Below are 24,283 nucleotides of genomic sequence, written 5' to 3'. Positions count from 1 at the left end.
TTTTGATAAACAATCATAAATGAATCTCTCAGCACATACACAATGTTAACGTCAATTGTTATATTTTGATAAAGAGAACAATCCTAAATGAATCTTTCAGCACATACACAATGTTGACATCTATAGTTATATTTTGATAAACAATCATAAATGAATCTCTCAGCACATACACAATGTTAACGTCAATTGTTATATTTTGATAAAGAGAACAATCCTAAATGAATCTCTCAGCACATACACAATGTTGACATCTATAGTTATTGTTAATAAAGACAACAATTATAAATGAATCTTTCAGCACATACACAATGTTGACATCTATAGTTATATTTTTAAAAAGACGGGGAAAAACCCACTACTAGTAAACGGCGTGTACAACAGCAACAAACATGGCGGTATACGCTAAGTTAAATCATGAAATGCAACCTTACCCGAGCAAAAACGAGGCATATTTATCTGGGAGAGTCTTGATACCAATTTCCTTGACCCAGCCACACACAAAGAAGTTGTAGACCTCCATGCTTTTCAAAGTTTTCATCTGTTTTGTCGTGTAGAATGATGTCTGGAGCACAATAGCTCCATATGTTTGGGAATGCGACCAACGTTTAATCCTTGATATCACTCGACAAATCATTTTTAATCAAGTATAGGGATCTATTCCATTGCATAGTTAGATTTTTTGCCTGTATCTGCTTTATGCAAGAAGATTCAAGCCTCTCTTGTACTCCGATAGTTGGCACGCTGCTTGTTGTACAACAGCCATCTTGGCTTGGTTGACCACCACTGGTTTTCACTTCTGGGAAAAAGTCACTTGATGGAATACAAGCAATTAGGGATGTCCGATAATGGCTTTTTGCCGATATCGTCCAACTCTTTGATTACCGATACCGATATCAACCGATATATACAGTCGTGGAATTAACACATTATTATGCCTAATTTGGACAACCAGGTATGGTGAAGATAAGGTACTTTAAAAAAAAGTTAATAATATAAAATAAGATCAATAAATTAAAAACATTTTCTTGAATAAAAAAGAAAGTAAAACAATATAAAAACAGTTACATAGAAAATAGTAATTAATGAAAATTAGTCAAATTAACTGTTAAAGGTCAGTACTATTAGTGGACCAGCAGCACGCACAATCATGTGTGCTTACGGACTGTATCCCTTGCAGACTGTATTGATATATATTGATATATAATGTAGGAACCAGAATATTAATAACAGAAAGAAACAACCCTTTTGTGTGAATGAGTGTAAATGGGGGAGGGATGTTTTTTGGGTTGGTGCACTAATTGTAAGTGTATCTTGTGTTTTTTATGTTGATTTAATAAAAAAAATTAAAAAAAAACAACCAAAAAAAACGATACGGATAATAAAAAAACCGATGACGATAATTTCCGATATTACATTTTAACGCATTTATCGGCCGATAATATCGGCAGGCCGATATTATCGGACATCTCTACAAGCAATAGAAGCTAGTGCTTCCGTAGGGCGCCACTGTTTTGATGGTGGCTTATCTATAGTTTTTTTTTTACCATAAATGTGCAAATTTGTGGGGATACGAATGCTGAATCTATGCAGGGATCCACAATACACCATATCGAGACCAAAGCTAGACTTAGTGTGATAGTGATGTTTCGTGGAATTACTGAACTTTCAAGTGATGTCAGTGGCCCTGCAGTGACAACATCTAAAGACCAAAAAACCATGAAGTGGTCTTCATTTTGACAAGTTCTGCCGTGTGTGTGCCAGTTTGTTTGCTTTTTACCTGTGATCTTTGCAGCCTTCTCTTCTTGGTTCACCCTGTTCTCCTCGTCGTCCTCGTTGTCCTCCTCAAAGTCGTCCAGGTTGCCGATGTCGGCCTGCTTCATGCTCATCAGGCTGGCCAGGCTCTGCATGTCCTCGTCACTGAGGAGGAGTCACGTCGGCGGGTTAACGGCAGCACTCGTGCGCATGTGAGACTTTCACTGGCATCTACGCACACAGGCTATACATAAACCGAGGAGATTAACGCCGCAGCGAGATTTCAAGAAATGAAAGATTATGCATGATTGTATGAATGAATGAATAGGTGGGAATGCGTTGAATTTTGATCGCTCGATTACACGTCAGGATTAATGTAAGGCTGCTTTCACGTCCTCTCAGACCTGACTGTGGCAAGACTTCAACTTCACTCCTCGCATTTTAAAACCTTTTGTCTCTTCACAGCCTTTATCTCTCCTCCCTCCCCCGCCGTCGGGTTCTGCGTTATTTCATGCCGTCCCTCCGAACCGCCATCCCATCAAAATCTGGCTCCTCTGGTCTCCGTTCTTTGTGTTTGGTGTTTCCCGGGCCCGGAGGTTCATTTGAAGCGCTGTGATGGGGTTTGTTTGTGTGTGGTCGACATCATTCCCCCAAGGGTTAACAAGGGTTACGCGCCATCGACCCGGCGTGCACGCCACTACAAAGGGCCCCGCCGCACTGCTCTCGAGTGAGTGTGTGGGCGCCTTTAAGTGAAAGTTGCTCTTATGGAATTAGAATGCATAAAAAGGCAAACGCTAGGATAGGGAGCGTGCGTCCTAAAGTTGAAGTCGGTACAATCAAAGATGCTGAAATGACTTATTCCATAACTCAATATTGCATCAGTGTACATTAAAATAATGCAAATTAAATTTCATCAAGTTGTGACCAACTCATCAAGTCCCGATCCACTGTGTTCTTATTGTTACTTGATAATAATAAAGAATGAAAAACTAAGTCATGGTGCCAATTAGAACTGCAACCAACGATTATTTTGATAGTCAATTAGTCAACAACTATCTTAACAATTCAATCAATCAATCAATGTTTATTTATATAGCCCTAAATCACAAGTGTCTCAAAGGGCTGCACAAGCCACAACGACATCCTCGGTACAAAGCCCACATAAGGGCAAGGAAAAACTCACCCCAGTTAGTCGACTCGTCGGATAATAAAGTAAACACATTGTTTTACGGCGTTGCAAATTGACGCTGCCTGAGAACGTACTTGAATTGATGAAGACAAAGTTTAGCTGGCTGACTTTGGCTAAAACGATAGGGGAGAGAGGGGGTACATTGTAGCGTCCCGGAAGAGTTAGTGCTGAAAGGGGTTCTGGGTATTTGTTCTGTTGTGTTCAGGTTGTGTTACGGTGCGGATGTTCTCCCGAAATGTGTTTGTCATTCTTGTTTGGTGTGGGTTCACAGTGTGGCGCATATTTGTAACAGTGTTAAAGTTGTTTATACGGTCACCCTCAGTGTGACCTGTATGGCTATTTGCATTCACTTGTGTGTGTGAAAGGCTGTAGATATTATGTGACTGGGCCATCACGCAAAGGCAGTGCCTTTAAGGTTTATTGGCGCTCTGTACTTCTCCCTACGTCCGTGTACACAGCGGCGTTTTAAAAATGCATACATTTTACTTTTTGATACCGATACCGATAACTTTGAATCCGATACCGATAATTTCCGATATTACATTTTAAAGCATTTATCGCATACTTGCCAACCTTGAGACCTCCGATTTCGGGAGGTGGGGGGCGGGGGGCGGAGCGGGGGCGTGGTTAAGAGGGGAGGAGTATATTTACCGCTAGGATTCACCAAGTCAAGTATTTCATATATATATAAATAAATAAATAAATAAATAAAATAAATACTTGAATTTCAGTGTTCATTTATTTACACATATACACACACATAACACTCATCTACTCATTGTTGAGTTAAGGGTTGAATTGTCCATCCTTGTTCTATTTGTCACTATTTTTCTAACCATGCTGAACGCCCTCACTGATGATGCATTGCTGTGTGGCACGCAAAAAGTGCTTTCATCAAATGCACTAGATGGCAGTATTGTCCTGTTTACGGCAGACGAACTGCTTTACGGTAGACGAAATGCTGTTGTTGTGTGTTGTTACCGCGCTGGGAGGACGTTGATGAAACCGCCTAACAATAAACCCACATAAGAAACCAAGAACTCGCCCTCCATCATTCTACAGTTATAACATGATTGGGCAGGTACGCTGTTTATATTGTGTGCCTGAATTTCAGGAGATTTTCGGGAGAAAATTTGTCCCGGAAGGTTTTCGGGAGAGGTGCTGAATTTCGGGAGTCTCCCGGGAAATCCGGGAGGGTTGGCAAGTATGATTTATCGGCCGATAATATCGGTAGCCCGATATTATCGGACATCTCTACTAAAAACTCTTATAGTCCGGTGCGGCTAATACATGGAATACTTTTTTTTCCCTAAAATTTAGTGTGGCTTATATCCCAGTGCGTTCTATAGTCCGGAAAATACGGTTAATAGAAATGTGCACACATTGAGGAAAACCATGTCAACAAACTACTCCTCTCTATGTCTCTGAACAAAATTAAAAGTGAAAGCAATGGTTATTGATAGTTTTGGCTTTGCTTGTGTCGACAACCGTTTAGGTCGATGTCAGTCAGCCTACCCCAAAGGCGTCGGAGTGAACGGGTTCCGCTGTATAACGGGAGGCGAGGGGCAGAGACTTACGTGGCCTTTCCCTCGCGCAGAAAGATGCAGGAGAGGGAGAACTGCAGCGTGGCCGACACCACCTTCTTGGAGAGCGGCTTGAACTTGAGTTTGACGTCCGTCTGCGTGGGCATGGGGCTGGCGTACTGCTTCATGTTGATGCTGCTGGTGGCCAAGGCCTTCCTCCGGCCAGAGGGAGACTCCTGCAAGGGGGAAGAAAGGAGGCGATGACAATGGAGAACGTCCAGGTGAGGAAATACAGTGGGCCCTGCTTTTTACCTGCAGGCGGGACACAAAATGAACTGAAGTGTTCGCACACGGAGGCACGGTTGGCGCGATATAGAAGATTGCAAATAGAGGGGTTTGTAAATCGAGCTTCTGCTGTACATTGTCTTGAAATCACAGACCTGACAGCGTGGTACAAAACGTTACCACATGTCAAACGTTAGGACACACCCAATGAGAATCCGCGTCCTAATCCTTGGACTGCTTTTTTTGTTTTGATTGATTGAGACTTTTATTAGTAGATTGCACAGTATAGTACATATTCCGTACAATTGACCACTAAATGGTAACACCCGAATAAGTTTTTCAACTTGTTTAAGTCGGGGTCCACGTTAATCAATTCATGGTACAAATATATACTATCAGCATAATACAGTCATCACACAAGTTAATCATCAGAGTATATATATTGAATTATTTACATTATTTACAATCCGGGGGGGGTGGGATGTGGAGGGGAGGGCGGGCTTGATATCAGCACTTCAGTCATCAACAATTGCATAATCAGAGAAATGGACATTGAAACAGTGTAGGTAAATGATAAATGATAAATGGGTTGTACTTGTATAGCGCTTTTCTACCTTCAAGGTACTCAAAGCGCTTTGACACTACTTCCACATTTACCCATTCACACACACATTCACACACTGATGGCGGGAGCTGCCATGCAAGGCGCTAACCAGCACCCATCAGGAGCAAGGGTGAAGTGTCTTGCTCAGGACACAACGGACATGACGAGGTTGGTACTAGGTGGGGATTGAACCAGGGACCCTCGGGTTGCGCACGGCCACTCTTCCACTGCGCCACGCCGTCAGGTCTGACTTTATAGGATGTGTACAGCGACCAGTGAGCATAGTGAGTTCAGAAAGCATAAGAACAAGTATATATTAGGGGTGTAACGGTACACAAAAAATTCGGTTCGGTATGTACCTCGGTTTAGAGGTCACGGTTCGGTTAATTTTCGGTACAGTAAAAAAACAACAAAATACAAATTTTTTGGTTATTTATTTACCAAATTTGTAAACAATGGCTTTATCCTTTTAACATTGGGAACACTATAATAATTCTGCCCACGTTAATCAACATTAAACTGCCTCAAGATGTTGCTCAGATTAAATAAAATGACAAAACTTTTCTTCTACATATAAAAAGTATAGCATTATACAGTTTCAAGTCAACTCATCATGCTTAATTTATTACAGCATTTGGGAAGCCTGTAGTTGATTTTTATTATGTAAATGTTCTATTTTTATCAACATGTGATAGCAGGGACCCTGCGATTCAAAACTAAGCTGCTACATTACTAATGATTACACACACACACCGCACAATGAGCTAACACACACCCACACACCGTAAACGTTACGCTAAAAGCTAATTCGCCTTCACCTCAAGCAAGGACTGTGAGCGAGCTGAGCTGCAGTTTGTTTCTAGAAGGTCAACGGGCTCATAGTGATGTTACTAGTAGTTGACTGGGAGGTGTTTATTTTAATTTGGGGAGAGTCCGCTGCCTGATGCTCACCTGCTAAACACCTATCTGCTAACCCCACCGCAGAAGCACTGACTCCATGTGCTCAGAATACACACTGCTGATTGGCTGTTACTGCTAAGGTTGTAACCAATCAGATGGTTGTGTGGGTGGGACAATGCTGGGTGCTGTGTAGGCGGAAAGCAGAGCAGCTTGTTAAAGGGGAACATTATCACAATTTCAGAAGGGTTAAAACCATTAAAAATCAGTTCCCAGTGGCTTATTTTATTTTTTGAAGTTTTTTCAAAATTTTACCCATCACGCAATATCCCTAAAAAAAGCTTCAAAGTGCCTGATTTTAACCATCGTTATATACACCCGTCCATTTTCCTGTGACGTCACACAGTGATGCCAATACAAACAAACATGGCGGATAGAACAGCAAGCTATAGCGACATTAGCTCGGATTCAGACTCGGATTTCAGCAGCTTAAGCGATTCAACAGATTACGCATGTATTGAAACGGATGGTTGTAGTGTGGAGGCAGGTAGCGAAAACGAAATTGAAGAAGAAACTGAAGCTATTGAGCCATATCGGTTTGAACCGTATGCAAGCGAAACCGACGAAAACGACACGACAGCCAGCGACACGGGAGAAAGCGAGGACGAATTCGGCGATCGCCTTCTAACCAACGATTGGTATGTGTTTGTTTGGCATTAAAGGAAACTAACAACTATGAACTAGGTTTACAGCATATGAAATACATTTGGCAACAACATGCACTTTGAGAGTGCAGACAGCCCATTTCAGGCACGCTAAGAACATATATTTGTCCACGATTTCAGCACTCAGGTTAACCATACCTAAAGACACAAAATACTGCATTACACAAGACTACCCGAATTTACTCGAATGATTGAAAAAAATAAATGTTTTTAAGCTAAATTATTGGTAAACACAGTTTATGTATAATAATTTACGTAAAACCGCTAGTAATGAATAAAGTTTTCATCAATTAATATATTCTGTAGACATACCCTCATCCACCCTCTTTTCCTGAAAGCTGATCTGTCCAGTTTTGGAGTTGATGTCAGCAGGCCAGGGAAACTAGGGTCGATATTCTTCTCTTGATCATCTTCGGTTCATTCTTACCATCTCTGTCGTAGCATAGCTTTCGTCGGTAAAGTGTGCGGAACAAACGACTGACCATTTCGTCGGCTTTCCCCACAGCCTCGTATTTTGAACAAATTCCGTCCAATTTCTTGCCACTTTCGCATCTTTGGGCCACTGGTGCAACTTGAATCCGTCCCTGTTCGTGTTGTTACACCCTTCGACAACACACCGACGAAAGTGAGAAAATGGCGGATTGCTTCCCGACGTTGTGACGTCATCGCTCCGAGAGCGAATAATAGAAAGGCGTTTAATTCGCCAAAATTCACACATTTAGAGTTCGGAAATCGGTTGAAAAAATATATGGTCTTTTTCTGCAACATCAAGGTATATATTGACGCTTGCATAGGTCTGGTGATAATGTTCCCCTTTAAGACTTTAGCTTCATATGTTCGTGTGGAAACTCGTTCGGTACACCTCCGAACCGAACCAGAACCCCCGTACCGAAACTGTTCAATACAAATACACGTACCGTTACACCCCTAGTATATACATTTGCTTATTTACATTTGATTATTTACAATCCCGGGAGGTGGGATGTGGAGGGGGGAGGGTGTTAGTCAAGGGTTAAAGTTGCCTGGAGGTGTTCTTTTAGTGCGGTTTTGAAGGAGGATAGAGATGCGCTTTCTTTTACACCTGTTGGGAGTGCATTCCATATTGATGTGGCATAGAAGGAGAATGAGTTAAGACCTTTGTTAGATCGGAATCTGGGTTTAACGTGGTTTGTGGAGCTCCCCCTGGTGTTGTGGTTATGGCGGTCATTTACGTTATGGAAGTAGTTTGACATGTACTTCGGTATCAGGGTGGTGTAGTCTGATTTTATCATACTTGCCAACCTTGAGACCTCCGATTTCGGGAGGTGGGGGGTGGGGGGCGTGGTCGGAGGTGGGGCGGGGGTGTGGTTGGGGGCGTGGTTAAGCTATATATATATATATATATATAAAATACTTGACTTTCAGTGAATTCTAGCTATATATATATATATATATATATATATATATATATATATATATATATATATATATATATATATATATATAAATAAAATAAATACTTGAATTTCAGTGTTCATTTATTTACACATATACACGCACATAACACTCATCTACTCATTGTTGAGTTAAGGGTTGAATTGGCCATCCTTGTTCTATTCTCTGTCACTATTTCAGAACACACACATTATACAAATATACATTCTAAAATCAATAACGGGAGCTCTAATTTGGGAGTCTGAATTAGGATCAGAAGTTCCTATATAAACATTGCGCACTCACGTCGCCTTTTTGTATTGATTACTGCAGCTGTGCACTGGATTCATTCACAAATACAAACTACAACTCACAAACACTTTAGAGTTAGGCTCCACCATCAGAATGTGTACTTAAACTTATAAAGATCACATGGATATTATTCAGTGAGTTGATTCACCAAAACTAACCTGTTATACAGGAGGAAAAACAGGACGTTTCAATTGTTCACAGACTGGTCGCGCTCATCAGAATGACAAGACACTTCCGGTCTGCAGGTGATAGCATTCAATTGGGAAGAAACGCCCTACTGACCAATGTGAATACTGATAAATGTGTAATGACAGCTCCAAAAACGAATTCAAACCACAAAATAAAATAAATAAATCAACACAAAAATGTGACACATTATGGGTGGGTCACATATGCATGTACAGTAGATGGCAGTATTGTCCTGTTTAAAAGTGTCACAACATTGCTGTTTACGGCAGACGAACTGCTTTACGTAGACAAAAACTTGACTGCTGTTGTTGTGTGTTGTTACCGCGCTGGGAGGACGTTAATGAAACTGCCTAACAATAAACCCACATAAGAAACCAAGAACTCGCCCTCGATCATTAGCTGTTTATATTGTGGGAAAGCGGACGTGTGAACAGGCTGTCAACACGTCACTCAGGTCCGCATGGAGCTGGAGGCCACGCCTCCGCCTGAATTTCGTGAGATATTCGGGAGAAAATTTGTCCCGGGAGGTTTTCGGGAGAGGCGCTGAATTTCGGGAGTCTCCCGGAAAATCCGGGAGGGTTGGCAAGTATGGATTTTATAGACTAGGCTCCTTTCATAAAAAGCAGGCATGCACGGTCGGCGAGAGACGACGGCAAACACGTCTGGGCCCCCGGGGACGACCTCTCTCGCGCACACAAAGCCAAACAAAAGCAAAGCGGCGACGTGGCTCGGGCACAACATGAATCGGAGAGCACATATACATATACGCAGACGCCGGCGTGTGGGCCAGATAGCGCGATAGCATCCCCTTAACGTTTTCCCCCCGATGTCTTCAGGCGCAAATCTCGGGAGGATCTCTCTGTGCGAAGAAAACTCAATCTGGGGCCTTATCGCGGAGGTCCACGGGGGATTTGTTCATATGCACACACACACATATATATGCAGGCTACAGCTAGGATTCAGACGCCAACTAGAAGCTATAGAAATTGTGTTTGGTGTGTGCGCCATTGAACAAAACACCTTTTTCAAAAGCAACATGTATGTTAGCAAGATGGCGCACAAACAAGGAGGCAGATTGTTCGCAAACTCGCCAAAAGGGGTTTCTCGCATGATCCGAGGGAGAAAGCTTTACATCTTGGGGCAGATCTGTTTAACATAGTAAAGAGGCGCATTCTTCTTCTCTTTTTTTTTTTTTTTTCCTTTTCTCTCCCATTGAATTTGGCAGGGATCGACGCTCTCAGACTTCCAGCTCACTCAAAAGGATTATGTAAAAAACTGCCTGCTCTCGAGTAAAGGGAAAAGGAAAAAGCTGTCCCGGAACCTCAAGTCATTCAAAACCACGCTTTGGGGACAAAAAAGGAAGGTGGTCTGAAGCCGACGGCCCCCCGCCGAGGGGGGTCATGTGAAGAAAGCTTTCAGGTGCAACGACATTTTGGACACACTGGACCGCCTTGGCCAGCCTCTCTTCTCGCCGAGTGCGCTGTACTTTTTTTTAAACGTCGAGTAAAACGTCCAGTGTTGACTTGGGCTGGGAGATATGGCAAAAAAATGTTGTTTTCATATCATCCGACCTGGATTAATATCACAATTTTGTTTTTTTAATAAAGTTGCATTGTCCAGTGTTTCCCACACATTCATTTATTTGTGGCGGCCCGCCACGAAAGAATTACGTCTGCCACAAATGGATTTTTCGGCTTTTGACTCGCTCGACCGCTCATAAAAGCAATGGGACTCTGTCTGTGAATGTACCTTGTAGTTACAACTCCGGTGCAGTAGGTGGCGGTAGCCTACTATGCATTGTAACTCCGCTAATTGCACTTAATTCACCTGGTGGGCCAGAAGAAGAAGAAGAAGAAGAAGACGAAGACGAAGACGAAGACGGACGGGATCAAAATACGAGGGTAATATAGGTTCTAGGTAGATAGGTTATAGCTGCATCCCTCGCGGCTAGTCATATATTTAACGTTAATCCGCGATTTCACCGAGCGTTTCACTGACGGTGAGCAGCCTGACGCTGCTTCATTAACACCTCCGCTGTTTGACTCGGGGTCCGGGGCAGACGGACGTAATAACAATCACCTGTTTTCATACCGACGAGCTAACGTGTCCAGGTTATAACCCTGTTGTCAATAAACACACGTGGAGACGGTGCTTCAGATACTACATTAATACTCAAGCTAAAATGTCCACTGTCCACTGCAGCATGTGAATGCAATGAAAAGAATAAAATCTGAGCCAACCAGCTGTTAAAATGTTGTCCAGGTTAATGTTTTGGCCATTAAAGGCCCTTCATTTCAAGATTTCAACTGTGATCGGGCTTTAAACAGGTGGCTGACCTGTTCAGATGGGTGTAACCGCTACTGGTCAAATAATGTGAAATAGCATTTAATTTTACATGTATGCAATGCCATTTAAATGTAATTATAGATAATAATAATAAATACTGTGTAGTGTTGTAAATAGTCAACGGGAAGGATTTTAGTAAGATAGAAGCCATGAGCACTACACAGCCAGAAAAAAACCTAGGCAGGACAAGTAAAAATATTGGGGCAAGTAGATTTGAGAAGTCGGGCAAGTAGAAAAATTAGGGCGGAGGGAACAGGTGAGACTCAGCAAACACTGAAAAATAAAGCAGGGTCAGATCAGAAATGCACTTTTCTCATGAAAAGGGTCCTAATTTATATTCTTATGTGCCTTATAGAGAGGACCACGACAAAACATAGAGCGACTAGCTCCAGTGCGACCTGTTCAGCAGCAGCAGGAGGAGGAGGTTGACTGACTGTGGCAGGACACCTCTGCCTCTGTTTCACTTTATGTTGCTGGTAAATAATATGGTTGTAGTAGTAGGCTAAAGTTAAATTATTTAGTATGCACTAATTAAAGGGGCAGAGCTTTAAGAGATATTTTAGCTTTTATATTTTATAAGATTTATTTTTTGTAAGAACCACAATTAATAAATATATTTCGGTGACTAACTAATTGTTCAAATCTGTATATAAATATGTACATAAAGTGTTGTAATTATATTCCAACTCCGCGTTCTTCTTGGTCATCGCCGCTGCCGCCGCCGCCCCCCGACCACACCACCACAAATAGATGCCTGCCCTGTGGGAAACACTGTTGTCCCATGCAGGATTATAGCGAGTACCGTTGCATCCCTACTGTTTACTACTGCAGTATCTTGTAACAGACATTTCCGCCATGTTTGATTGAGGTAATATATGCTAACAGTTGACAACTGTCATTTTGTTCATGTATATATAATTGTGCTTACAAGAGGTGTAACGGTACAGGTAACCCACGCTACGGTCCGTACCTGGTTTTAGGACCACGGTTTTGCTTATTTATTAGTACACTTTAGAGATGTCCGATAATATCAGACTGCCCATATTATCGGCCGATAAATGCTTTAAAATGTAATATCGGAAATTATCGGTATCGGTTTCAAAAAGTAAAATTTATGACTTTTTAAAACGCCGCTGTACGGAGTGGTACACAGACATAGGGAGCCGTACAGAGCGCCAATAAACCTTAAAGGCACTGCCTTTGCGTGTCGGCCCAATCACATAATATCTCCGGCTTTTCACACACAAGGCATACTTGGTCAACAGCCATACAGGTCACACTGAGGGTGGCCGTATAAACAACTTTAACACTGTTACAAATATGCGCCACGCTGTGAATCCACACCAAACAAGAATGACAAACACATTTCGGGAGAACATCCGCACCATAGCACAACAGAACAAACACCCAGAACCCCTTGCAGCACTAACTCTTCCGGGACGCCCCCCCCCTTACACAAACCTCAAAATGAGACAAAGATGGGGTGACATAAAACACGTCTTACTATGGCAGTGTCAGAGAAAGTTGTACATAAAACAAACTACGGTGAGTTCAAGGACTGCCGTAATTAGTAGGACAAAAGGGCGCTCGCCAAATACTCTGATCAGTGAAGCATGTGTAATATAAACAGTGGGATTTCTCACAATTAGGAAGGTTTGTGTCATGTTTGTCCTCCTACAGGTACCAAATTAAAACAAAAACATTTATTTTTCCTAGGGATGTCCGATAATATCGGACTGCCGATATTATCGGCTGATACATGCTTTAAAATGTAATATCGGAAATTATCGGTATCGGTTTCAAAAAGTAAAATTTACGACTTTTTAAAACGGCGCTGTGTACACGGACGTAGGGAGAAGTACAGAGCGCCAATAAACCTTAAAGGCACTTCCTTTGCGTGCCGGCCCAATCACATGATATCTACGGCTTTTCACACACACAAGTGAAATGCAATGCATACTTGGTCAACAACCATACAGGTCACACTGAGGATGGCCGTATAAACAACTTTTACACTGTTACAAATATGCGCCACACTGTAAACCCACACCAAACAAGAATGACAAACACATTTCGGGAGAACATCCGCACCGTAACACAACAGAACAAATACCCAGAACCCCTTGCAGCACTAACTCTTCCGGGACGCTACACTATACACCCCCCGCTACCCCCTACGCTCCCCCCCCCCAACCCCGCCCACCTCGACCTCCTCATGCTCTCTCAGGGAGAGCATGTACCAAATTCCAAGCTGCTGTTTTGAGGCATGTTAAAAAAAAAACTTTGTGACTTCAATAATAAATATGGCAGTGCCATGTTGGCATTTTTTTCCGTAACTTGAGTTGATTTATTTTGGAAAACCTTGTTGTTCAATGCATCACAACAAAATTAGGCATAATAATGTGTTAGTTCCACGACTGTATATATCGGTATCGGTTGATATCGGAATCGGTAATTAAGAGTTGGACAATATCGGAATATGGGCAAAAAAAACCATTATCGGACATCTCTAATACACTTTATGGGAGTAAAAGAGAACAACTTTTTTTTCTCTCAGTTTTTTGCTTGTCATCACAAACATTCTGCAGTAAACCAAGTACAATTTGTGTATACACAGGGGTTTTTTGTGTGGTGCGCCGCCGCGGCATTTTTATTACCGCCACACCTTGAAAATAAGGTTGTTGTTTTTTTAACTTGAAAACAAATTCAAGTAATGTATTGTACCCCTCAGAAGAAATCACACAAAAGTCTGACGCTATTTTTAACTTTTGTTCCCAAACAAACGGCACAATTCCAACAGTTAAAGTTAAAGTTAAGGTACCAATGATTGTCACACACACACTACGTGCGTTTAGACTTAGACTTCCTTTTTATTGTCATTCAAATGTGAACTTTACAGCACAGATAAGAACAACATTTCGTTACATAAGCTCATGGTAGTGCAGGACAAAAAAGCAATAAGGTGCATATATAAATAAATAAATTGGTTACTGTACAGATAAATATATTGCACTTTTCCACATGCGTCCACGTTTATGGATGCATGTTATATTGTCTTTTTTATTCCAGCGAGTTAATCCATTTTGGGGGGAGTTGAGGAGATGATTTAATTATGATGCGTTCAAGAGTCTTACGGCCTGAGGAAAGAAGCTGTTACAGAACCTGGAGGTTCTGCTTCGGAGGCTGCGGAACCTCTTTCTAGAGTCCAGCAGTGAAAACAGTCCTTGGTGGGGGTGGGAGTTTGACCCATCACCCTTGATCACCCCCTGGGAGGTGAGGGGAGCAGCGAGCAGCAGCTGTGGCCGCGCCCGGGAATCATTTTTGGTGATTTAACCCCCAATTCCAACCCTTGATGCTGAGTGCCAAGCAGGGAGGCAATGGGTCCCATTTTTATAGTCTTTGGTATGACTTGGCTGGGGTTTGAACTCACAACCTACAGATCTCAGGGCTGACACTCTAGGTGTTGTTGAGTAGGTTTTACCTCCCGTGCAAAGACTTTCGTCTCGTGTGTCGGCGCTTCCCCGGACACACAACAACACTTACTCCTTCTCTGCCAATCACCTTTCAGGCACGGACGGTGTGTTTGCAAACATGGGAAAAACTAACATCAAATCCAAACCACACGAACATAAAACATGAACATTAGCAGGTCGTTACAGCATGAATTGATATATATATAGCCTATTATTTGTGCACTATAGACAAGTGATGTACCTTGAAACTTTGATCACCGAAAACCGCACTACCAAAACCGGATGTAAACGAAACGCAAGCCATTGTCTGGAGCATTGTCAGCATGTCTGTGATGTGGACGTGATTCGTATATATATTGCAGATGTACCAGTACACATCCGTCTACAGCCCACTGCTCCCCTCACCTCCCAGGGGGTGATCAAGGGTGATGGGTCAAATGCAGAGGACAAATTTCGCCACACCTAGTGTGTGTGTGTGACAATCATTGGTACTTTAACTTTAAAATGTGCAAATATTAAGAGTACAGTGGCGGCTTTTAAGAAGAGAAAGTCCAACTGGCGCAACAGCACCAAGCAAGTGTGATGTCATGCTCGCTGCAGCCTCTTTAGTCAGGGACATCGAGGGACAGAAGTAGAGTCTCTAAACACGAGTACATGCTATAAAAACACCAGAAGAAGATGCTAGATTTGTTGCTAGTTGTTTTTAATTTTAAAAAGTCATTAAAAGTCTGTAAACACTTGAAAAAATCTCAACAAAGTACCTTGTACAAAATAATATGGCAAAATGATTTAAAAAAATATATATACCGTATTTTTCGGACTATAAGTCGCAGTTTCTTTCATAGTTTGGCCGGGTGTGCGACTTATACTCAGGAGCGACTTATGTGTGAAATTATTAACACATTACCGTAAAAAATCTAATAATATTATTTAGCTCATTCACGTAAGAGACTAGACCAGGGGTCGGCAACCCGCGGCTCCGGAGCCGCATGCGGCTCTTTGATCACTCTGATGCGGCTCGACAGATTACTTGCCGACCCCCCGATTTTCCCGGGTGACTTCCGGACTTCAATACCTCTCGCAGATAATTCCCGGGATTAACATTCCCCGATATTCACCCTTGCAGTTATAATAAGGGCGTGCCATGATGATACAGCATTTAGCGCCCTCGGCAAGCTGCATTAACAGCGTGCCAGCCTTACCCCTTGTTATACAGTATGCGTCATCCGCTTGCACAAGTACGTGACAGCAAGGCATACTTGGTCAACAGCCACACAGGTTACACTGACGGTGACCATATAAAACAACTTTGACACTCTTACTAATAAAGCGCCACACTTTGAACCCACACCAAACAAGAATGACAAACACATTTCGGGAGAACATCTGCACCTTAACACAACATAAACACAACAGAACAAATACCCAGAATCCCATGCAGCCCTGACTCTTCCGGGCTACATTGTACATCCCTACTACCACCAAACCCCGCCCCTACCCCAACCCTGCTCCCTCACATATCAACTCCCCCCCCCCATGTGCGTCGGTTGAGGTGGGCGGGGTTTGGTAGCGGGGGTGTATAATGTAGCCCGGAAGAGTTAGGGCTGCATGGGATTCTGGGTATTTGTCCTGTTGTGTTTATGTTGTGTTACGGTGCAGATGTTCTCCCGAAATGTGTTTGTCATTCTTGTTTGGTGTGGGTTCACAGTGTGGCGCATTATTAGTAAGAGTGTTAAAGTTTTTTTTTTTTATACCGCCACCGTCAGTGTAACCTGTGTGGTTGTTGACCAAGTATGCCTTGCTGTCACCTTCGTGAGCAAGCGGAAGCCCGACATAACGTGTGGTTGATCATGCACGCTGGTTGTAGTGGGTGCTGTATGCTGTACCATCACGGCACGTATGACGCTGACAAGCGCATTCACATAAAACCCATGTGCCGCTGACAAGTGCCATTCATTTAAAACCCGCATGCAGCACCAGCATTCAAAATCCATAGTAAGGTATGGGCAGCATATGTCTTTATTATGCATTTTCGGCCGGTGCGACTTATACTCCGGAGCGACTTATACTCCGAAAAATACGGTACTGTATATATATGTTCATACGAATTCATAATAATATATTTGTTTATAAATGTATGTATACATTTTTGAGCCTTTTTAAAGAAAATCATATCATCATAACAATGTATACAAATTACTTGATGATGTCATGTGACCATGCCCATAACCATGCGTATCTTGGCAGTTTAGGGAAAACCCTGTGTATACGACTTTTATTTCAAGTTAACATTTACTAAACAACACTTTGAAATGGTAAATAAGTTGTATTCTTTGATTACTCGTATACGTCAGTGCTTTGGCAGACAACAAGCGGTGACCCAGATTGTGGAGTTTAAAACCCAAATACTGTAGCTTATATTTAATGACAGTTCATTAAAGTGCAGTTTCAAATTGGAGGTACTGTAAAATAATGTGAACCAACACATAAAACAAGTTTAGTGATTATTCCAGGAAAAAAATGTTTTTTTATCCGCAAACTTTGAACAAAAAGTGTCTGTGTTTCAGTACATTTTATATCAGAAGAGTTGAATCTGATTCAGAATATTCATAGATATAAAAATGCCTTTTTCTGATTAAATTAGTGGGTGTGTTTATTCTCCCAGTTGGGACCTATAAAGGCTTCTGGTGCCTGCAAGTCCGCCTTCAGGGCAGGATTACTGGTGAGCTGCAGTGGATAGTGAAACTAAAGTCGCTGCTCCTTCTAAATGTTGTGTTTCAACTTCTATGCTAGTGTTAGTCATATTTCTTTATTTTGTTCTTCTGGGCTGCACTTCCAGATGTTTAAGGAGGAAGCGGCACAACGATCATCGATCACGATCATATAACCGTCCAGCCCGATAGTGTCTACTTCTATAAACTTTTCCCAGCGAGGGACGAACCAAGAAAAATTGTATGGTGTTTTTGACTTTCTCCATTGTGAACCAATCTTTTCAGTCATTTTGTTATCTTCATGTGATTCAGTTCCCTGGCCACAAGCAAGCATTTGTCATTGGGGTGCCCCGATACAACTTTTACACTTCCGATACCACACATGCTTTTGTTTTGTAGTTTGGAACGTTGAAAAAGTTTGATCAAGTGAAATTACCTAATTATATATAGGAAAACACTAAACTTATGACTAGAGATGTCCGATAATATCGGCAGGCCGAGGAATGCGTTAAAATGTAATATCAGAAATTATCGGTATCGTTTTTTTTTATTATCGGTATCAGGTTTTTTTTTTGTTTTTTTTTTATTAAATCAACATAAAAAACACAAGATACACTTACAATTATCATATACGCATACTTGATCAACAGCCATACAGGTCACATTGAGGGTGGCCGTATAAACAACTTTAACACTGTTACAAATATGCGCCACACTGTGAACTCACACCAAACAAGAATGACAAACGCATTTCGGGAGAACATCCGCCCAGTAACACAACAGAACAAATACCCAGAACCCCTTGCAGCACTAACTCTTCCGGGACGCTACAATATACACCCCCCGCAACCCCCTACCCCCCCTCCACCTCAACCCCGCCCACCTCAACCTCCTCATGCTCTCTCAGGGAGAGCATGTCCCAAATTCCAAGCTGCTGTTTTGAGGCATGTTAAAAAAACATAATGCACTTTGTGACTTCAATAATAAATATGGCAGTGCCATGTTGGCATTTTTTTCCATAAGTTGAGTCGATTTATTTTGGAAAACCTTGTTACATTGTTTAATGCATCCAGCGGGGCATCACAAAAAAAATTAGGCATAATAATGTGTTAATTCCACGACTGTATATATCGGTATCGGTTGATCTCGGAATCGGTAATTAAGAGTTGGACAATATCGGAATATCGGCAAAAAAGCCATTATCGGACATCTCTAGCTACAATAGCCTAATTTCATCTGTTGTCCGAAGGCAGGCACCCAAAGAAAGGTTATATTTTAAATAAAAATGTTTACATTTAATACATTTTTCTCCTGGTTCTAATTTTCAATAGGTCATAAAAATATCAATAATTATCGATATCAACCGATATAAAACCCTTATATTTATATATATATATATATATATATATATATATATATATATATAATATTATATATATATTGATATATAATGTAGGAACCAGAATATTAATAACAGAAAGAAACAACCCTTTTGTGTGAATGAGTGTGAATGGGGGAGGAAGGTTTATTGGGTTGGTGCACTAATTATAAGTGTATCTTGTGTTTTTTATGTTGATTTCATAAAAAAAACACAAAAAAAGCCACGATACCGATAATAAAAAACCGATACCGTTAATTTCCAATATTACATTGTAACGCATTTATCAGCCGATAATATCGGCAGGCCAATATTATCGGACATCTCTAATTTTTGGTTTAAGCGTTACATACCCCAAAAGGGACAAGCGGTAGAAAATGGATGGATGGATACCTTTTACATGCCAAAAAAGGTTGAAAAACACTGCACTAGACAACGCCACATTATTATAATTACTGATTTGGAAAAAATATTTGGCCCTGCGATGAGGTGGCGACTTGTCCAGGGTGTACCCCGCCTTCCGCCCGATTGTAGCTGAGATAGGCTCCAGCGCCCCCCGCGACCCCGAAAGGGAATAAGCGGTAGAAAATGGATGGATGGATGGCATTTTTCTCCTGGTTCTAATTTTCGATAGGTCATAAAAATATAAATATATATATGAGGGCAGCACGGTGGCAGAAGGGTTAGTGCGTCTGCCTCACAATACGAAGGTCCTGAGTAGTCGTGAGTTCAATCCCGGCCTCGGGATCTTTCTGTGTGGAGTTTGCATGTCCTCCCCGTGACTGCGTGGGTTCCCTCCGGGTACTCCGGCTTCCTCCCACCTCCAAAGACATGCACCTAGGGATAAGTTGATTGGCAACACTAAATTGGCCCTAGTGTGTGAATGTGAGTGTGAATGTTGTCTGTCTATCTGTGTTGGCCCTGCGATGAGGTGGCGACTTGTCCAGGGTGTACCCCGCCTTCCGCCCGATTGTAGCTGAGATAGGCTCCAGCGCCCCCCGCGACCCCGAAGGGAATAAGCGGTAGAAAATGGATGGATGGATGGATATATATATGATTATGTCATATTGGCCACGCCCCAATTGCCACGTATATAGCGGCAATCTAGTGGAAAGCCTGCATTTTGCATATTAATGAAGACAGAGACGCAAAACGGATTGCACGCCTTATTCTGCTCACTTAACAGACACGATGCAATTGCACAGCTTTAGTAGATCAGCTTTGCGTGAGCTATTAGGTATGCACATGTTTTAGTACACGCAAACCTTTAGTATATATTGCATTGCGACGCAGCATTTTCTGTTCGAAGAAGTAGAACGCGAGAAGCTGAAAGTGTGACATGCAACATTTCAACAATCAATTTCGATCATTTCTCCAATATATAAACGATGAGTGGCCAAGATTAGAAATAGCTCTTTCCTACCGCTCCCACCCTGCATTTATACCGCTATCGTTCTATCGGGCCTTCCATATCCCACCTGCAGATAGAAATAATTACAGGGGGAAAAAAAGGAGTACAGAAGAATCTGACTGGCGAGGCCACTTGACATTTTACCGCTGACATTTGAGCCTCGTCACTGGAGCGGGGTAAACGCAAGGACGTATCAACGAGCCGCCGACGAGCTGGTCCAAAGAAGAGCCCATCAGGAGGAGGAAAAAAAACCTCTTATCTCTCCGCAGATTACACCCGGGCTATTATACTAAGCTAATAGCACGTGTAGATACTTTATGAATGAATCTGCTAAATGCGGCAAACACTTAAGAAGAAGGGGATTTGCTAAAGATGAGCATGGCAGAGGATGGAGGGGGGGGGGTGTATGGGAAATAGTCAAAGATATGCTAATATGTGGGCAAAATGAATGACAAACATTTCAACACATTCAAACAATGGGAATCGGTGCTTGTCAATCAAAGCACGGGTGCCTAGATGTGTTTGGGACGAGGTATACGGGGCGAGGCGGGGGCGTCCCTGGGATTAGAGCGACGAGGAGGTTGTGACAATGTGCGAGATGAAAGGGTGGGGCGGTACACAGGTTTCGTTTATTACAGAGGATAAGACTATATCAATATGCTCTTTCTTTTCTGAGCCCGGAGAATAACTAATAAATTGTGTGTGTGTGTGTGTGTGTGTGTGTGTGTGTGTGTGTGTGTGTGTGTGTGTGTGTGTGTGTGTGTGAGACAAGGAAAAGAGAAACTAGTGTTTTTAAAAAAGGCTAAGAGAGGCCACTGGGTGACGGAGGGAGGGGTGATGGCTGTATGCTGCCCCCTGGCGGCAGCTCCTTGCAAGTGCAGCAGTGCAAAGGGACACAGTGCCACATAAATGAACTACAAGGCATGATCAAACATGGAAAATTAAAAAAAAAAAATGCTTTCAAAGCTGAAAACTGTCTTTTTTTGTATTCCCCCCGAAATGAAAGACTTTAATTGGTGCATGTTTGTGTGTGGCGCTACCAGTCCTGCCCCTCTCACCCGGTGCCAGCTGGCCCGAGATCGATCCACAGATGCTCCCCTGGTGGGGGGCCAGGGGTCAGGGCAGCAGGGGTGCCCAGGGGTCCCGCTGAACCCCTCTGCCCCAAAATGCCAATGGGACGGGCTGAGGGGGGCTTTGTGACTAAGAGATGGATTAATTAGACTGAGTGCTAACAGGAGCTGGCTGCTTTGTGAAGACACACACACACACGCACGCGCAAAAATCGGACTGTGATGACAACAAAGCAACACACACACCAATCAACTAATGGCTTTTTAACACAAGTCAAAAGTCAATTGCTTTCTAATAAGAACAAACATGGTCGATGTTCCCTATTGATCCGCTATAGCGCCACCTTTGCTGACAATTTAGCATCATCATTCGCTCCTAAAACGCCAAACCGTCCGTCTCATCGGTGTCAACTGCAAAGGCGGTGCAATGAATTTGTGTGAACGTTTTGTTGTGCGGGTGACAAACAGTCCAAAAGGGAAACAGTGGTACATCAGCGACAGGTGGATCGCTGAGGAAGATGCTGACGCGGTACAAAGGAGGAAGTGATGAATCACATCTAACTGATGATTATCAGACTTAAGCCTGATGCCGCGGAAACAAAAACAACCCTAAGCTGGGGGGGGGCGACTGGGAAAAGGACATACTCAGTACGTTTCAGACTGGAGACGTTCCAAAAATCATGTTGTGTTATTCCAAGGACTGTTGGGAGTGAAGAATGTTTTTTGTAGGGCTGTCAAAGTTAACAAGATTGTTCACTATGTTAGGTAAAACACAGTGTTCAGAATCAGAATCAGAAGTACTTTATTAATCCCCGAGGGGGAATTAAGATTTTCAGCACAATCCCACTCAAGAGCAGACAAACATTACGCTACTGCAGGGATGTCAAACTGGTTTTCGTTGAGGGCCACATGGCAGTTATCGCTGCCATCAGAGGGCCGCTTGTAACTGTGAATAAAGTATGAACTCGCCTCTGGATTTCATTATTAATTATATTCATTGTTTTAAGTAGACTGTCCATTTTAGAGAAAAAACTTTACAAAATTGTACTGTAAAATAGTGTTTTTTTTATTTGTTTTTTTACAACATTTTACGGTTTGAAACTTGAAACTTGATTGAAACTTTTATTAGTAGATTGCACAGTACAGTACATATTCCGTACAATTGACCACTAAATGGTAACACCCGAATACGTTTTTCAACTTGTTTAAGTCGGGGTCCACGTTAATCAATTCATGGTACAAATATATACTATCAGCATAATACAGCCATCACACAAGTTAATCATCATAAATGGAAAAACAGTACCAATGTTTTTTACGGAAAAAGCTGGCAGCTTAGTTGCCAGAATTTTTGTGTTAAATTGACATTGGTTTTTACAACACTATATTGTTAATGCATACCTGCCAACTTTTGAAATCAGAAAAACCTAGTAGCCAGGGTCCAGGGGCCGCAGGCCCCGGTAGGTCCAGGACAAAGTCCTGGTGGGGGGTTCAGGTCGCCCCCCGACGCAAAATGATTATTAGCATTCAGACAGGTTAAAATGTTGCTAAAACCATCACTTTTCTATCAGTCACAGTGACTTTTCAAAACAAAAATATTACAGCAAAAATCATATGGGTTGATTGACATATTTATTCTGTAAGCTAACTTCAATAGTTTGAAATTATTTTGACAGTTAATGCCAGTTATCCTGTCAACCTTTCACAAGACTTCAATTTGTTAATTGAAAGTATAAACAGTATAAACACTTTTTACAGTAAACAAATGGTAAAACAGTACTAAACAATTCCATTAAAAAAAAATTGGTGTTATTATTAACTTTCTGTCCAAGCTTGTATAATCTACTACCTTGTTCAATTGTAAAAAATATTCTGTGCCTAAAATTCACATTTCTATCACAATTATCATACTGTAAACATGGTAAGCTAACTTCATTAAAATTAATAGTCCTCTCAATAGCATGGAATTACAATTCAAATGTAGTTTTTTTGTAAGCCTTTCAAAAGAATTCAAAATATGAAAAATTTATGAAAATTAATTTAAGCCATCATACACTTGAAAAGTGGCACATCACATCTCTAATGTAATCATTTTAACTTTTCAACAGAAATAGCACTGCAAAAATATTAAGGACATACTTCTGTATTTTGGTAGTTATGCTGTCAACATTTAACAAGATTTCTTCAACTTGGACTTGAAAGCATAAATAGTATAAACACTTTTTGCAGTATAACAGTACTAAACAATTCCAATAGATAACATTGGTGTCATTACCTTTTTGTGGCTAAAATCCAAATTTATTCTATCAGATTGATCATACTGCAAAAATGATATGGTAACTTCGGCATTTATCACATCCAAAGAATCTGTTTGGGCGACGAAAAACGTTGAAAGTTTTCCACTTGTATCGCTAGCAACGGCATTAGACTTGTGTTTTTTTGTCCCAACGTGGTCTTTTACATCGCTTATTCCTCCGTGTCCGATCGAAAAATCTTGTCTGCACAAGGTGCAATTCGCGTAGTTTTCACCCTTTTTGGAACGGATAATTATTCCCGGATAGGCTTTTGAATATTCTTCACGGAATGACTGCAGTTTTCTTTTCGGTTTAAGACTCGTTTGCGATTTTTCTCCGGCTGATTCCATGATCGTTCGCTCGTTTGGAAACAATGGCAACTGGTGCCTCGTGCTTGGCAGCGGTGCTATAAATAGCCTCGCGCCTGGCATTCGGAATGGCTCAATAGGAAGTTACGGGAAGCAGTGTCGATTGTCATTGTTGTTACGCGATTTCGTGAATAAAACTTTTTTTTAAATATATTTTTTAAATTAATGAAAAACCGTATTTTTTATCACTGCAACCGTAACCCGGAACAGGTTGATGAAAACCGTACTAATTACGGGAAAACCGGAGTAGTTGGCAGGTATGTTAATGGAAAAACAGTACAAGTTCCTTTTTTTATTCTGGCAACTTTGCTGCTAGTTTTTCCACCGTAAAAACAAATGTACC

At 41.7% G+C, this 24,283-nt stretch overlaps 1 protein-coding gene across 6 annotated transcripts in view; it reads right to left on the bottom strand.

Annotated features, from left to right (window-relative positions):
• Positions 1-24,283, bottom strand: part of ehbp1 (EH domain binding protein 1) — a 451,976-nt gene that overhangs the window by 324,404 nt on the left and 103,289 nt on the right. For all 6 annotated transcript variants that reach the window (XM_061966280.1, XM_061966296.1, XM_061966321.1 and 3 more), the window contains exons 6-7: positions 4,519-4,700; positions 1,778-1,917 (exon numbers count right to left, since the gene is read on the bottom strand). In XM_061966280.1, the coding sequence (XP_061822264.1) occupies positions 1,778-1,917; positions 4,519-4,700 (322 nt within the window). The remainder of the gene's footprint in view (positions 1-1,777; positions 1,918-4,518; positions 4,701-24,283) is intronic.

This window comes from Nerophis lumbriciformis, linkage group LG02 (genome assembly GCF_033978685.3).
Source record: "Nerophis lumbriciformis linkage group LG02, RoL_Nlum_v2.1, whole genome shotgun sequence".
Classification (NCBI taxonomy): Eukaryota; Metazoa; Chordata; class Actinopteri; order Syngnathiformes; family Syngnathidae; genus Nerophis; species Nerophis lumbriciformis.
Note: the sequence above shows the minus strand (reverse complement) of the source record. Positions and strands in the feature narration are given on the sequence as shown.